A 17,669-nucleotide genomic window follows, 5' to 3' on the forward strand; every position below is an offset into this window, starting at 1 on the left:
AAGGATGGCACTCCACTAGTGAAGCACAGAAGCAGTCAGGGCATAATTCTATGCTTCAGTGGGTGATGAAAGAGATGAATGTCTTCTTCTGCAGCTTCCCACTAAAAAGGTAAAGTCATATCATGCAAAAATCACACAGAGAAACTCTCTCTAGAAAGTCTGTGGGTGCCAGCCATATGTGAATCACGAGATATTCAATCTTTATTGCTCTCTATCTCACAGAGCAAAAGAAGTCATAGATTTTTCAGGAAGTTTTATTCTAGTTGCTATAATCCCCAGTAACATACAAACTGTTTCTTAAGATGGTGTTATGAAACAGCACCCTACACACAACTCGGGCAGTACTGCACCTCCCTTCTTTACTTTAAGTATTAGTACAGCGCCAGGAAGAGCGCAACACCTGAGCTTGCTTCACAACTGAAGCCTCAAAGAAATGAATGGAGCCAGAATCCAGTGACCAACGGGGGCACTAATGGCTTGGATCTTACAATGCTCTAACACACAGAAACTCATTGAAGAGATTTAATTTACCTTGACCTTGTAGTACTCCATGACTTCAGGCTGAATGGAATCAAAATCACCACTGATGTAATCAGGCAAGAAGCTGAAAGGAAAGCAATGCACAGTGAAATGAAAAATTAATCCATCTTACTACATTTAATATTTATTTTCTCAAGAGTGCTAAGGGGTACAAGCATTAATCTCACAAGGGAACAGGAGTTAGTTAAAACCCTGTTAAAGCAAGAGTTGATACGAGGTGATACAAAATAAGGTAACAGATGAACTGTAAAATTGGTAAATCTAGTGTCCCTTCTCTGCTGAGGGGGCTACACATTGCTTAGATGCTTACGCATCTCCCCGAGTCAGTAAGGCAAGACTTGTATCTGTATGGTTCTAGAAAAACAAATATCTTTTAAGTGTATCATTCAGTCAGCAAAGTATTTGAAAAAACTGAGTGCTGTACATCAGCCCTCAGAGGATATAATTTGTCAGATGATGATGATGATTCTTGGTATGCCACAAATATTCCACAGATTTGTTTTTTAGTTGTTACTGATATCATCATTTCCGCTCTTCTCCTTGCTTATTAAAAATACTCCCCTCAAAATGTGGAAGTCAAATGCTCAGGGATTTTTAAGTCGCATCTTGGATGTCCAAAATGTGTATGAACTTGATTTCAAATACTAGACATCATTTGCACAGTAATATTGCTGCAAATCACATAGAAATTGTAATGTTGTGATATTTATCTTCACTTGTTTCTTGTCATTTTTTAATTGCAGAATGCTTCAAAATATTTACTGTACAAATTCTTATCAAATTCATAATGAAACTTCAACTGTGCTACAGAAAGAACAATTTAAGAATAATTGGGGGGGGGCGGGGGGGCCCAACAAAAAAAAAAAACAACCCATAGAAATACAGTTTTCCCTCTTGCACAATTCCCGGAGTTTTAAGCAGCAGCTAAGACAGGTGAAAGTGTTACCATTGTTTCAATAGATAAGGCTGAATCGAGTTTTAAAATTAAAGCTGTGATATCAGTGTTTTCTAATAAATTAAATATATAGCTCCTCTTCCCCAAGGTTACTACACTTTACGAGGGGTAATTAGTTTGCAGGTCAAGCTGAGTTAGGAGGAATTGGGCAAAGCCTATTGGGACACACTGTTCTTCCACAAGATTTTAGAAGAATGCTGCAGTGTCTACAAACTTCCCACATCAGTAAAACATATACAAATCTCATGTTCTGCCTTTGTTCAAAGATTTCAAAAGAGACGTGGTGACTGGCCATCATTTGCTTAGAAAACTGAAAGCTGCTTCAGCAGAAACTGGTAAGTACAGTTGTTGCAAGTTAGTTCATGTGCAACTACTGCATTTCAAATTCACTGCCCTCTGCTCCTACTGTGGCTGTCATAAAAGGATAAGTTCCAAAAATAACCTCTCTATAAGTGATGCTCCCACATGCAGGACAGCAGGAAAGGCACTCTCTTCTGCATCGGATTTTATCCAGGAGACAGAAAGCAACTAGAAAAAATGCAATGTTTCAGTGCTCTGTTGAATGTACCAAAGTCAGTGTAGTTTGAAACCAGCAAACACTGAACAGAAAATTAGATTTGCTTTTTCATTATGAGATTGACCTCAATGCACAGACAAAAATCTGTTTTCAAAATTTAAATTTTAAATTGCTGCCATTTTACTTTTCTACCAACTTCCTAATGAAATATTTACTGATTACAATAAGCCTAAAAAACTACACATAATCTCTTACAATTTGTTATTTTTCTTTCACCGTCTCCTGAATGAAACAAAGCTTAAAAAGTCAACTCACTCTAGGCGTTATGGCAGTGCCCCCGGATGCGAGCCCTGGAGGCGCCTGAGCAGGATGGGCAGGAAGAATAACAGCCAGTTGTCACAGAAAGCCAACTTTGTATGACACACACATCCACTCCGATGAAAAAATTGATGTCTTAAGGTTGTTTATCTTACTGAAATATGGTACATAAATCCAAAAGTGTCTTTTGTCACATTTTTTTTCTCTACAGTGACTGCAGTGCTTTTAAATAATCAACCATTTCTCCTGAGTGCTTCAAGAGGCATAACTGGGAGTAAAATTAGCCAAAAAAAGTATCTTCTCCAGTAGCTTCTGCGCAGCTTTTGCTCTCATCCAAAGTAAAACCATTTCCATGACAAAAACTACCTGAAGTTGTCTGGATTTTTACAAGCAAAAGAAACAAGAAATTCAGTTGCGCCTCCCACATTCTCTGCCAGAGCTCCTGGCTACAGTGCCTGAACGTGTCTCCTCTGCCAGGGAGTGCTACATCCATTTTCAAAACATCCACTCTAAATGGTTTACCTGTAGCCACCTGTCATAGTTCAGCCCCGATCAGGACCAGACTACACAGTCTCTCTCTCACTCCCCCCACCCTCTGAGAGAACAGAGGGAGATGATATAAGGAAAAACAGCTCGAGGTTTCAGATAAGGATGGGGAGAAATCCTTAAAGTTACCATCACAGGCAAAACAGACTCGACTTGGGGAAAACTATTCATTCATTACTAAAAACAAAGCAGGAGAATGAGACAGGGAACAAGATAACCTCCCCCCCACCCCTCCCTCTTCCTGGGCTTAACATTATCTCTACTACCTTCCACCCACCCCCAAGGGGCACAGGGGGGAAGAGGGAATGAGGGGCTGCAGTCAGTTCATCACACATTGTTTTACACTGCTACTTCGTCGTTGGGGGAAGAACTCCTTGCATTCCTCCCCTGCTCCATCGAGGGGTCCCTCCCATGGGCCACAGTCCTTTGTGAAACTGCTTCAGCGTGGGTCATTTCTTCCACGGGGTGCAGTCCCTTCAGAACGGCTGCCCCAGCAGGCCCTCCACGGGCCACAGCCTCCTTCAGGCCTCCACCTCCCCCAGTATGGGGTCCTCCACAGGCTGCAGGTGGATCTCTGCTCCTACGTGGACCTCCACGGGCTGCAAGGGGACAACCTGCTCCACCATGGTCATCACCACAGGCTGCAGGGGAATCTTGGCCAGGAGTCGCATTACTCCTCCCCCTCCTTCTTCACTGACCTTGGCATCTGCAGCCGTTCCTCACAAGAAAAATTATTCACAACAGGCTGGCAGACACCTCTCAGGATCTTTTTTACATCTCATTCACTTCTCACCTCCTCTCCACTTCTTGCAGCCAGGCTGGGCTAAGTCGGGCCCAGTCAGCTGCCCAGCAGGAGGCCAGAGTGTGAGGCCTGCAAGGCCCACAAGGCTCGCGCCTCCCCTTCTCTGCCCCCGCTCAGCTGCTTCACATCTTCTCTTCTCTTTTTTTTTCCTGTTTTCCCCTTCTTAAATACGTTATTGCAGAGGCATTACCACAGAACATTCTGCTACCCATGGGCTTGGCCTTGGCCAGCAGCAGATCTACCCTAGGCCCGGCCAAGTCCACTGAACAAAGGGGGAGCAACTTCTAGCAGTTTCCTACAGAAGCTACCACCTTATGCCCCCCCCCCGCCCCCGCCCCCAAACAAAACCAGAACACCACCACAAAGCCAGAAATGACTAACAGAGGGTAAGGAATCGTGGCTGGGAATCTCAAAGTTTCAAAAGGTGAAAGCTTTACACTAATGAACACGGTCTTTTCCTAGAATAGCATCAATTCTTTCTGATTCTTTTCTCCTCCTCTTTGACAAACACCAGAAAGAAGGAAAATACATAGAGGCACTCTCAAGGAATTAATAAAACATCCCTCATGAGTAAATCTCAACTTGTACCACCTGCTTCACAAACATCATAAAACGTTTCTGTTTTATCTTCAGAAGATGGCTGCTCTTTGTAGCTCACTGACTACACAAGCCAACATGCAGCCACGAGTCAAAAGCTGCATTTGACTTGATCGTATTGAATTCTGCAGAACAAATTGCCTGATTCAGGTGAGCAGAATTTAGTCAAAGCTCCACTCTTCTCCAATTAACATGAGTGAAGAAGAGTCATTGTATGCAGAGTTCTTCCAGACTAATCTCAGAGAAGGTCAGCACTAGCTGATATAGAAAAATGGGAAATAGTTGAGATATATGCATGGAAAAAAAGCCCCATACTAAAGTCACTTAAGAATATTTCGTAATAATTGATTTTCACTTGTTTACTTCAGTATACTTTTGTATTTACTCCAGCACACAGAATAGTCTAAGAGAACAGGCTCTGGAGAATCACGCATCAAGCATACTACTATGTGAGTAGAAGAAATTATGTCAGAAAAAAGTAACAAGAAAGGCCTTTCCATAAAATTTAAAACAGCAGCCCTTATTTAAAGTATGAATTAAAATCAGGTATTATATTACTCTAACCCATGCTTTCCTGCCCTCTGACCTCAAATTCACAAATAATTCTTATTCTGTAGCATAACTGCACTGCAGATGATGTATTTCAGTGACATATATGGCACATATCCTTTGATGGAGGAGGTTACCTTTTTGCCCATCGTGGCAAAAGATGTCTTTAATTCCTTTTCAAAGTGCAATTTAAAATTTTAATGTCTAAATAGTCTAGATGATGCAGTCTACTGCATTTCAGAACCATGTTTTACCAGTCTCATTACAATTAATTATCACTATGCATATAAGGACAGGACCAGCTCATCTGGCTTGATTCTCTGCTGCTTTACACTGACACTTATCAGGAGTCAATCAACTCCATAATACTAATGGGACCAAAGGTACAAAATTAATGTGAGATCAGCCTAGTCTATCAAGCCCTTTCTAGAGCTGTCAAGCAGCATAACACCAGAAACGGAGCAACAAAGAATCCTCAGAGGCTTAGGGCTAGCCAGAATTTCTTTCCTTCACTTCTCATTTTCTTTCTTCTTTTGGGAGTTGTTTTTTGTTTTGTTTTGTTTTGTTTGTTTGGTGGTTTTTTTTCTGTTCTCATCATGGCATTTTAGAGCCATACAGCATCCATCTAAAATGAGTGTGGTGTCACAGAAGGTCAGGATTGCTTTCCGATAAAGACCTGAAGGCACTTCAATAGTGGACTGCTTGTGCGTCATGTACATAACTTTAAAAAAATTAAAAAAAAAAACAAAACAAAAAAACCACACAAACAAAAAAAAAAACCCAAAACCCAACCCACAGAGTTTCAATATTAAACCTTTAAAGGTTTAGCTAGCTTGCCAAGAAAAAAATAGCCCTATTTCTCAGAAGTTTTGAGATGTAACACAGCTAGCGGATTTATCCAAATTGGATAAAGGCTGAATGTTGACTGAACAGTTTTATGAACTCCCAGGATGCTGGGCTGCAAAGCAGGAAAAAATAGATTCCAGCAAGTCTGCCACAGTTTCAAGATACACTAATGAAATTTTAGTCACCACTACCATAAAACAGTAATCAACTCTTACCATAGACGCACATTACGAAATAAATAGAAGCTATTTAAACTCTAAGGTGCTCATGCTAAGTAAGCACAACTGTGCCTTTTGCCTTCAAGAAACCCATCTAATGGACACAACTTAATTCAAGAAGCAGTTTTATTTTAAAATATTCAACCCTAATGAACAGTATGTTAAATTTAAAACATCGGAATACTTGGTTCTTTATTCACTCACTTTAATAATTCAGTGTGGAGTGGTAAATATGTCTTTTTTGTACACCTATGGAAAAGAAAAAAAACCCCAACATATCACACTTTATCAGTTTATAATAAAAAACTGTGCTGTCTCCTTAAATACATTGCTCTGGCATAACTGTTCAGTTCTATCATTAATTCAAAGTTACAGTTTCCTAGTACTATTGACTTTTCTGGTGATGTAGCTCCTTTAGCACATAATTGTCTGCAATTAACCTTTTTTAAACAAATGTTAACATCAAAGACATGAACATTTAAAGGCAGTATCTGTGGTACCCATTGTTTTCTTCAGTTACAGCACAGAAAACAATTCCACACGGACAAGCCGTACGTGTCCCAGCTTTATCATTCAAGGGCACAGAGTGGGTTCCCTATGTTTTTTTTCACTATTAAAAATGAATTTCAAAATTGGTGCCTTTTACCCCAGACAGACTGACACATACAAGCTACTTCCCAGTAGAAAAAAAATACAGTGAAGATAAAATGCTACAAACTTAAGAAGCAAACTCACTAAAGTCATCTTTGACTTTCATAAGCATCAAGCAATTAGATATACAGAAGATAAAGCACTCTAGCATTTAGTATTACTTCAGGATAAATATTAAAGTAATAGTTTAACAAAAAAAAACCTAAAAAAAAATAATGCCCTCAAATCTACATTTGCTAACTGTTATGACACACTTTCAGCTTGCCCTTCTGACTGTAGGTCTTGACTAGAAGGCTTAGTGAGGGCTGTTCTCATCAGAAAGGTGTTTAAATCTGTCAAAAGTATACTGTTAACTGCTGTGAAGATCAATGTGTCTTTTTAACTCCCAGAGACAGGTACAACACAAGTAGATGCCATTTATATCTTGTCTCAAAGCAGCACACTCTGATGCCCCATCTAACTGTGCAGAGGTGAGTTCCTAGGGAAAGGAGAAATGTCAGATTGCGAGATATATTCAGACTTAATATCTAGTCGATCTATAAATACCTTCCTGGTATTACCTGCAAGGTTACCAAAAGTAAAGGTAACATCTGAAGTTCGGAAGCTAAACACTAAATACCAATACAATTAATAATTTAAAACGGACCATAAAAACCCCACTTTATTTTGGTTCATCTTGAACAGATCACACTAAAGATTCCTTAACTTACTATTATTATCAAGCCTTTAAAAAACCGCTAAAGCACAGTCCTAAGCTCTTCCATCCTCTGCTTGCGAATCAACACTTTCCTGAATTCAGCTAGCTTACTTTTTCTGACTCCTTGGTTCACATCACTGTTATTTCAATCCACAAAGCCTCCCATACCACTATATAATATTTGTATCAAGATGGGACTGACAACGATGTTGTGACAGTTGCTGTATGAATTCAGAAAAAAAAAAACAACAAAAAACTCCCAGGCTCTTCTTTCAAGACTTTAATAAAACCTAAAGTTACATTATGCAATTGCTTACATAGAAAATAATTCCCAAACAACATTTTGTACACTACAATAAATCCAGATAAGATTTAACAAGACTTTTTTAAAAAAGAGGGCGAGAACAAGAACAGTACTGCAGACCCCAGTTTAACAAAGAAAGCAAGTATATGCATACATCAGGCCATACACAGATAGCAGATTCATGTGACCCTGCCAGAATTCTTTGCACAGACTTACCAAATCTGTGGATTACAGTCAGGAAGCTCTGTGCTTAAAAATACTTGGTAATATTTGGCAACCTTGGTGAACAGCCTCTTTTCCCCTTACTTTTTAAAGACCTTAGTGTTAAAAAGCATAAAAGTATTGTTTTATTTGCAAATGCTATGATTTAAAGAAAAAGATAAAAGTGTGTGAAGATATGAGGGCAATAACACATTCATTTATGCTTGCCTGGTATGCAGTGTCACCTTGCAAATAATAAAAAAAAATCTGAAATAAATTGTAGAACATACTACCCTCAGCTCAAACTGCTATGCAAAGCACACATCAGGGGAAGATCTTCTGCAGGTGACACCCAACTTGCTCCCATTATCATTAACAAAAATCAAGCAGCTAATACCCTGCCTCGAAATCTTATCCCTCAGTGACAAACAAAAGTGTTAATGATATCTACAACTGCTGCATTTTTCTTTGTAATTGTCAATATTTGAAACTGTTCTCTAGTACAAAATAGAATGATGCTTCAAGATTTAAGAACTGCTCGCTTGTTTTCCATGGTGCTGAAGATCTCTCTGTGTTCAGGTAAGTACAAATACTTCAGGAAAAAAAACAGCGTGCACAGGACAAGCAACTTCCAGAGACTCCTGCTAAGTACTTGTGGCTTCTTATTACTTACAGACTGATGTGTTGCTTAAAATAAAGGAAACATGTATGCAATGTCATTGTCATCAACTTAGAGCCAATTAAAGCTGAAACTATTCAGCACCTCTCAGAAGAAACTCAGCATCTCATAGGCTCAAGCACCATGTCTTGCTTTTGGATCTCTGGCAAAAGGATTAAAAAAAAAAAAAAAAAAAAAAAAAAAAAGGAAGGTCAAACTGTCAGTTTTCCTCCTTGCACAGGGCAGCATGGCTCAGGGCAGCATATTAACTCAGTGGCAGAATACGCACCAGTGCCTCAGCACGAGTCACTCGTGAGCACATGATTTTGAAAGTCGGGGTAGTGTAAGTACTCATCCAGAAGTTGCCAGACTCTAGTCTTCTAGGACATGAGGCCAGAGGAAAGGGGAGAGAAGATGTGCAATGTAACCAGGACTCCCTCTGACAGGTGAGGATATCTGACTAACTGAAAAGATAGAGGCTGACAAGACATTCAGAACTGTTTTCCCTCTTTTCACGTCAAAGTATGGCAGAATTTGCCCTAAAAATTGAAAAAAAAAAAAAAGGCAACTCAAAAATGAACCCCCAAAAAAACCAGCAGCCTCTACACCAGAGAAAGGTAAACTGTCACTGTTAACATTTTAGACAGCGTGTGAGAAATCAAAGCCATGGGATGAGATCTAAAATCTGGTAAATTTAAATTGAAGGAGTCACAAAACTACATGAGATTAAGATACTAGCCTCAAAAAGGCAGCACTGGAAGCCGAGCCAGCTCAGGGCTGAGCTGGAGTGCCATCAAAATTGGATTCTGCTGCTCCAAGGAGAGAACAAACTTCTCAAACAAACAAGACATGATAAACAATTTATCTTCTTTCCCAGAAGAGCTAGAAACACACATATTATATTTTTCTCCTAATTAGATAGTTACTAAAAACCCCTACAGTGTGGCTTGAAAACTTATTATACAATTTCAAAAGTCAGTTTTGTTGACTAGTATTTTAACTCTATGTATCCTTTCTGTGAACTTTCACACTAGTAAGAACACTTAAAAGTCAAGCACAAGATGTTCACTGGGATTTCTTTGCTTCCACAACATACTTACTCTTGCCCGAGTACCTTAATTGCTTGTCCTGAGTTTGGCATCTGTTTATGTACTTCCAAAAGCAGGGAAGGCCACCTATGCGGGAGAGGCTGAGTTTAAAGAAGCCCTTTGCTTCTTCAGGGCTTGAAACTACAGTTTCTGCTTGCAGCAGAAATCATTTAGAGCCTTTTCTACACAATGACTCATGAGTGCAATGAGAAGAGATTTATTCCCTTACTGAGCAACTTGTTCCAAGCAGCCAAGGAGAAATCTGCAGGTTTGCAACAGTCTTAATTATGCTACTTCTGTTTAAACCTGTGTTTTCTTTTCTGATTTCCACATACACATAATTCAACAGATTCATTTTCTGTTTCATAGCCAGAAAAGAAACATCTTGACACTAACCTGTAAGGAGGAAGACCAGCCATAAAAGGTGAATTGCCACACAAAAATTAATTTTAAAACACCTACTCCAAAGATATGAAGTCTCTAAGAAGGAAACCAGAACATCTGATGATAACACGACTACTGAAAAGCAAAGTTGACTCCCGTATGGTCTTCTGTCTTGGGTTTCACTTGCCTGTACAGCAACCACTGAGCAAACTTGTGACTCTTTTTTTTTTTGGTGAAGACGTGCTTGAGTACCTTAAATATATTAATAAAATTTCTCCAGGTTTTGAGCCCTTACACTGATAAAGTACATAATATTTTGCAAAGAAGCAATGCACTGACGATCCTGAAAACACTTGAGCTACACAGAGGAACAAAACATATTGCTGCATCTTTTTAGGGAATGTGAGCCCACATGGCAAGGAATGCAGAAAAGACACATAATGGCAGACAGCTGTTTGAAGTCCGTTGTCTCTGTATGGCTGAAATTTGGTAAGGCAGCAGGAGGCAGAAGTTTTATTAAACCTTTTGCTGGTGACCTCTGCTGCAGCTTCTCTGGAGCTGACAGAGAATCAGGACATTTCACTGGAGGATTAGCATTTCAAAAGGTACCTGCACCTCTTGCCCAGCACAGCACCATTAATTAGAGAGATAGCAGAAGATAAATGCGCATAGAAAATGAGAGTTGGGCTCTATCTGAGGCTTATTAACCTTTCCCAAAAAGCATCCTCACTTTCATCAGATTAACTCAAGTGAGTATTCTTCCATTTCTGCACAATTTAGCTGTACAATGTTCAATCATATTTCATTTTCTAGAACTTGTGTTTTAGACAACAATGTATTGCAAAGTTTATTCTAATTTATTTTAAGGTTAGTAGTAATCGCAAAGGTGAAAGGTTGGCCTCAATACCTCTGAAGGAACTGGTGGAAAAGTGTTTAATATAGCAGTGGCCTTGTCTTCAGTGAGCTGGAGCACCACAGCTGGGTCAGGCTTCAAGATCCTACTCACTTTAATCCTTGTCTTTCCCTTCTCATAGTGTCAGCACCTCTACAGATTCAAAGTACCAGTACAGATATTTTAGTTACCAAAGCCAGCAGGTACACAGTTATGAAGACACACAAGCAGTTCTCTCTTTCTCAAGTAAGATTAGAAGTATTTCTAACTACCATTTTGGTGAGCATAGCTATAATAGAAATGCCTCTGATAAACCTCTAAGTAAAAATAAAAACCTCTTTTATAGTTACCTAACATATGGACAAAATTAAGAAACAAAATAAAGCTGCAACTCTCCTGTATTAAATAAAAACCCCTACGTTCTGATTACAACCTAAATTACTTGTTTGAAATAGATTTTCTATCAAGATTTTATTTGTTCCATGTTTTTTAAGGAATAAAGACCAAGTGATTGACAAAACGTGTTCATCTAAGGGAAGATATTATGCCTTTTTTTTTTCCCCTGTAAAATGTTTAAGCCACTAAAATAAAACGGTAAGTTCATACCTATGCTCTGCACCTTAACAGATGATAGGTGGACAACAGGATGTCTGGTTGACAGTGACTTGCTGGACCTAAGCTTTTATTTTTGCTGTTCCCTGGTGAACAAACTTACATGTAAGGAAATCTAATAACTGCATTTAAACAAGGCAAACTGTGGCAGTGTCACCCTGACCACTATATGGACTATCTGCTTTCCCCAAGGACTGCATCTCCTGAGTGCAAGGAAATGTTCTAATCTTGCTGTTACCATCTTGCTTTTGGTTCACTGCAGTCAGTTTCTTCCGCTTGGCAGTGAGCACAGCTTCCAACACTCGCCAAATGAAAGGGCTTTTTAGAAGTTAGCTGTCACCACCCACAGGGAAGCTCCCTCCACCTCCATGGATGGCCTCTCTGAAAAGGGGAAAGAACAGTCACATAGCCATGGTATCCAGTGTAAGAGTGGGAAATGTTCCTCAGGGGGAAAAATAACTGAATTTGGTTCTGGCCAAAGCATCAGCCAAATTCTTCTCATTTCTCGGAGCTTCTCTCAGCCCCTGAAAGCATCATCTGTCAGGCAGATATTCAGAAAGTATAATCTTTTCCCATCATAGCAGAAGCACTGAATAGTTTCGATTGGAGGGACCTTTAAAGGTCATCTAGTCCAACCCTCCTGCAAGGAGCAGGGACATCTCCAACAAGATCAGGTTGCTTAGAGCCCCGCCCAATCTGGGCTTGAATGTTTCCAGGGATGGGGCATCAACCACCTCTCTGGGCAACCTGTTCCAGTGTTCCACCACCCTCATTGTAAAAAATTTCTTCCTAATGTCTAACCTGAATCTACATCTGAATCTGAATCTTCATCTACTGTCTAATGCTCGAATAACTCAGCAGCAGCTACCTGAGCCATGATAACAAAGAAGCTGAGATCTACTTTATATGAACTATTTCACAATTTAAAATGAGGAAGCACACCATCTCTTCCCAGATCTCTCATACCTGCGTAGTGGCTACCTAGGCTGCACTGTACTCATTTGACCTACCAATACTTCACTTGCAGCTTATTAAAACTAATTTTACCAAAGCAGTAGTGATTCTAGGTACAACATACAACAGCTATCATAACAATCACAGGAGTCTGCCCCGTTTTTTACCTCTAGTAGAGACCTGGCAGTCCTAACTATTGAGAAAGAACTAACAGCAAATATATCAAAGGCAGCAAATTTCTGCAAGAGGTCCAGGCCTACAAATAACGCCTCCTTCAGATCACCTTACAAGATATCTACCACTGCAACGTCTTAACTACAGAGCAGCGAGAATCTGCAGCCACATGCTAAAACCCTCACTGGGTCCCAGTCCTGCACACCCGCACAGGCACAGCCTTGCTGTGCATGGGTACCCAGCAGCTCTCCTCCCTGCGCTGTCCGAAAACAGCACAGCCATGCAAAGCACAGCTGGCGAGTCAGAAGCCACAAGGAGTTCAACACAAACTCATGTTCAGAAGCAAAGTCACACTTGTATTCAGTACACTGTGGATCAGAAGATGTAAAATTAATTTTTCATGTTTCACTGCATTTAAAACTGAGTAGTTCTCCAAATAATCTTCACTACCAAAACAAAACCAAACCAACCCACAAACCCAAAATCCAGCAAAGTATAAGCATGACCAAGAGAAATCAAAAGAGCACTGTGAAGGGTCTCCAAGGCTACACTGAGAACATGGTTGACTGAAGTGTATATAAATCTGGCCAGCTTTAAAGTAGCTCAGAGACTGGTAGTTACAATGGCAGTGGTTGCTGTGCTGCTATGCCTGTTTCCTGGTCAATACCAGCTTCAGATACAACAGTCTCAACTGTGTTCAATAAATAAATGTGTGTGTGTCCACCTTCCCCAATCCATTAGTCAGACTGGAGTGCTATCGTGTGTTTTCAGTAAAGCAAGTAGATACACACTACAATCGCTATTAAGTCTTCTATTTAATGTCCAGACTGTGGCTGGGACTTATTTACCAAACTCCTACTATCAGTGCCTTAGAAAGTGCAGAGCTTGCTGTCATCATTAATTTTTCAAGGAAATCATACTGTGGGGGAAAGGTTTGAAGAGAACTTGAGCCAGCCCTCCAGTTTGTATCTGCAGCATCTAGCTTACTGTCATTTCCTAATATAGTACTTAGAGCTCAAATGAGAACATTTAGATAACTGCCTACCTGACAGATATCAAATCCAGGCAAGTAAACGTATAGATTTAGTGCTTATTCATAAATGTCATTCCTAAATGGCAATCACAGAAAAAAACTGCACACATGACTGAGGCATTAGAAATATTACAAACACACATGATATGATAGAGTTCTCTGTTCTCAATTCCTCCTCTCCCTAATCCTCCTCCTTTCCCCCTTTTTGTCTATGTGGGTTAAAAACACTCTAAATCAGAAAATATCTTGTTCTGGATCAGCAGCACATAGTCCAAACAGCCCTTGTGTCGTGGTTTTGTTGGTGAGGGGGGGCCTGGGGTGGTGGCTTCTGTGGGAGGCTGCTGGAGGTTGCTCCCCTTTGTTCGGTGGACTCGGCCGGGCCTGGGGCGGACCCGCTGCTGGCCGGGGCCGAGCCGATTGGTGGCGGAATGTTCCGTGATAACGCCTCTGCAATAACATATTTAAGAAGGGGAAAACAGAAAAAAAAAGAGGAGAGAAGATGTGAAGAAGCTGAGCGGGGGCAGAGGCACAGAGGGGGAGGCGCAGGCCTCATGGGCCTTGCAGGCCTCACCCTCTGGCCTCTCGCCAGGCAGCCCACTGGGCCCGACTCGGTCCAGCCCGGCTGCAAGAAGTGGAAAGGAGACGGAAAGTGAATAAGATGTAAAAAAAGATCCTGAGAGACATCTACCAGCCTGTTGTGAGGAACGGCTGCAGACGCCAAGGTCAGTTCAGAAGGAGGGGGAGGAGTAATGCGGCTCCTGGCCAAGATTCCCCTGCAGCCTGTGGTGATGACCATGGTGGAGCAGGTTGTCCCCCTGCAGCCCATGGAGGTCCACGGAGGAGCAGAGATCCACTTGGAGCCCGTGAAGGACCCCGTACCGGGGGAGGTGGATGCCTGAAGGCAGCTGTGGCCCGTGGAGGGCCCGCTGGGACAGCTGTTCTAGAGGGACTGCACCCCGTGGAAGAGATGACCCACGCCGGAGCAGTTTCACAAAGGACTGTGGCCCGTGGGAGGGACCCCACGATGGAGCAGGGGAAGAATGTGAGGAGTTCTTCCCCCGACCATGAAGCAGCAGCGTGAAACAATGTATGATGAACTGACCGCGACCCCCATTCCCTTTCCCCCCCTCGTGCCACTTGGGAGGGGAAGGTAGTAGAGATAATGTTGAGCTTGGGAAGAAGGAGGGGTGGATGGAGGTTATCTTGTTCTCTGTCTCATTATCCTGCTGTTTGTAGTAATAAATGAATAGTTTTCCCCAAGTCGAGTCTGTTTTGCCCGTGACGGTAACTTTAAGGATTTCTCCCTGTCCTTATCTCAAACCTTGAGCCGTTTTTCCTTATATTTTCTCTCCCTGTTCTCTCGGAAGGTGGGGGGAGTGAGAGAGAGACTGTGTAGTCTGGTCCTGATCAGGCCTGAACTACAACACCTTGGCTTGGGCTCTGTACAAGTGATTTTTCTATTGAGTAGCTGAAAAAAAAAAACCCAAACTTTTAATGTCAACTCTGATGATGTTGGTGCTCCGCTTATGATAATAAATTTTTACAAAATTCCCTGTATCAACTTCACAATTTATTATGCTTTAAAAAAATATTTAAAAGACCCTTAACTGCTATCCTACCAAGTCCTATTATTGTCATTACCACATTAATTTAATCTTTTATTAAATTTCAACAGACTAATTAACTTTTCTTGTAGAATCAGAAGGACACAGATCTACCTACAGATCTACCTACATATCTACCTATAAATAATACAAATGCAATGATGAACTCTTATTAAAAGTTACTCCCTTTGTATACAGTGATAGAAGCTGTTCTCTGATCTCCCCACTGCCATCTGCAGACATTTAAGCTACAAGAAGGGAGAGGAGAACTCTGAGAAGGTGCAGCACTACATATACCTGCTTTGGAAATGACTGGACACAGATGAGTTGAGAATCAAATGCTCTGAATTTGTGTGTACCAACATCCCCTGAGAGTAGCCTGAAGACCACCACAGGGGACATGATGAAAAATAACTATTAGAGATGTCATTTAATAGAAGAGAGAGGTTCTGAATGACAGTGTGGCCCATTCCTTCAGTGCAAAATTCACTACTAGATAATTTTCCCACACATTTTAATACCAGCAGGTCATTAATTCACAGGTTGATACGTTTTTGAAAAATGTGTAAAGTTGGGAGGAGCAGATCCATCTGCATGACAATGAGGTAAGAGACCCATATTTTACTGGAATAACAGAAAAACTCTCACTGGAGTTACTTTTGTAATTGTTCTCAGAGAGAAACGGAAAGTTCTCCTAAGGTTAACAGAGAACCCTATTTAATTATAAGCAAAGCCATCAACTAATTCCTATGTTGCTAAATACCCAGTTAAGCTCAGATGCAAAACAAGCCTGCACCAGCCAGTTAGAGCCAGCCAGCTAGTAACCAACAGGAATTTGTACTTATGTGCTGCTAAAAACCCACAAACATTTTGGACCATTCCCACCTTCAAATTCAGCTCCGTGCGCTCCAGGTGTGGCACCTACTCTCTCTCTAAAAAGTAACAGCTGGTGTGCTTCACACTGCAGCAGTTTTTGGAGATCTCATCATCAGGGTTTTTGGCAACGTGGCTCTCAAACTTTCTAGAACACCACTTCCCTTATCTAGGTTCATGATGGAGAGGGAGGCGATGAACACAAACTCCTGTCTCAGAGCCATGGGACCACAGCCGGTCCAAGGCCCAACAAGGGCAGGCTGCAGCATCCATGAGCTGATGCAGCTTTTCCAGAGGCCAGGCTGTGGAATCAAAGAGTGATTTCTTTTCAGTTGTACTTCAGGCTGATGTTGGTACTTGGAAGAGCTGATGTAAGGTACAAGGATTCTCAGCTTTTACAAAATTTTACAAAATGCAGTTTCCTAGATTCATGCCTATGCTTTGTCTAGCCCAAGAATGTGTACGTAGGAGCAGTTTTACCCATCTCTTTCTTTCACAAGGTGGGGAAAATGGTTTACAAATGCAGCTTTCAGATTAAACAAAAAAAAAAATTAAAATTACTTTTAAAACACAGACTTAAGGAATTAAAACTACAACCTGCCAGTAACCAAGGTTTTTGTCCTTTAAATTTCTATAATATGTTCAGAGATTAAAATAATTCACTCTCCAAAGACAACAGAATGGAGCAAGCCAGTCTATGAATGTCTGAATCAGCTGATTTCCAATTATGATTGGGGAAAGAAGTTAAGAAAAATCTACATTTGAATTGACAACTTGTCTGTGTCCCTATACCAAGATCTTGCCTAATACACTTGAATATGCTGAAATATTAAACTTTAGAAGCACAAGAACTAAAAGGGAAATTTTGATGAGCTCTTAAACAGGGTCATGAACATGATTGTATTTCTGCTGGTGCTACTGAAAGAAGTCAAAACTTGCCACGGCTTTTCCAGTGTGAATGTGGCAAAGAAAGCACTTTCCACTCTGATTAAAGATGAGATGCTGTAGAACGGGTAAGGCATCACCCTCCTGATGAAAGCACTCTTCAGCATGTCAGAAACACTATTAGAGTTCTCAAAACCACTCCCGAGGTGTATTAGGATCACATATATGCATGACGGCGCTGACCACTTAATCCCCCTTCTGTCATAGGCAAGTTATAGAATAAAAATTACACTGACACCCAAGGGTATTTTATAATAGAATATGAAATAAAATAATAAATTTGCAGATGATTTTGGCTTTGCCTCATGGTACTGCATGATATACCAAATACTCCTGGCCTCTCACTCATTACTATTTAATTACAACAGAATACCTTTCTTTCAGACTTAATTAACCTCTGAAAGGAGTTTGTGACCTTGGGACCCTTCTGTACACTTGCGACGTGCTGTTAGAATATTGCTTTGCCAGGAAACATTTCCTTTAATACTGAGATTTAATGAAATGCACAGGTTTTTACAAGGAACACACAAAATAAGAGAAAATGAACAAGAGTTAGAACATATCAATTCAAATCAATACTAGATTAATGTTAAAAGTTGCCACAAGAATTTCCCCAGAGGACAGGCTTATTACAGTAAATATGATCATAGACACTCTTCCCTATTACTTTTATTGTGGGGCAGAGAAGAGGGAGTGAGGAAATGAGGAGGG

The 17,669-nt window shown here is 40.7% G+C and overlaps 1 protein-coding gene across 2 annotated transcripts in view; it reads right to left on the reverse strand.

The window, feature by feature from the left end:
* Nucleotides 1-17,669, reverse strand: part of TPK1 (thiamin pyrophosphokinase 1) — a 302,095-nt gene that overhangs the window by 152,449 nt on the left and 131,977 nt on the right. For both annotated transcript variants that reach the window (XM_086741727.1, XM_086741726.1), the window contains exon 4: nucleotides 532-604. In XM_086741727.1, coding sequence (XP_086597853.1) covers nucleotides 532-604 — 73 coding nt within the window. The remainder of the gene's footprint in view (nucleotides 1-531; nucleotides 605-17,669) is intronic.

The sequence above is a fragment of the Chlamydotis macqueenii genome, chromosome 2, assembly GCF_036417535.1.
Source record: "Chlamydotis macqueenii isolate bChlMac1 chromosome 2, bChlMac1.mat, whole genome shotgun sequence".
NCBI classification, from domain to species: Eukaryota; Metazoa; Chordata; class Aves; order Otidiformes; family Otididae; genus Chlamydotis; species Chlamydotis macqueenii.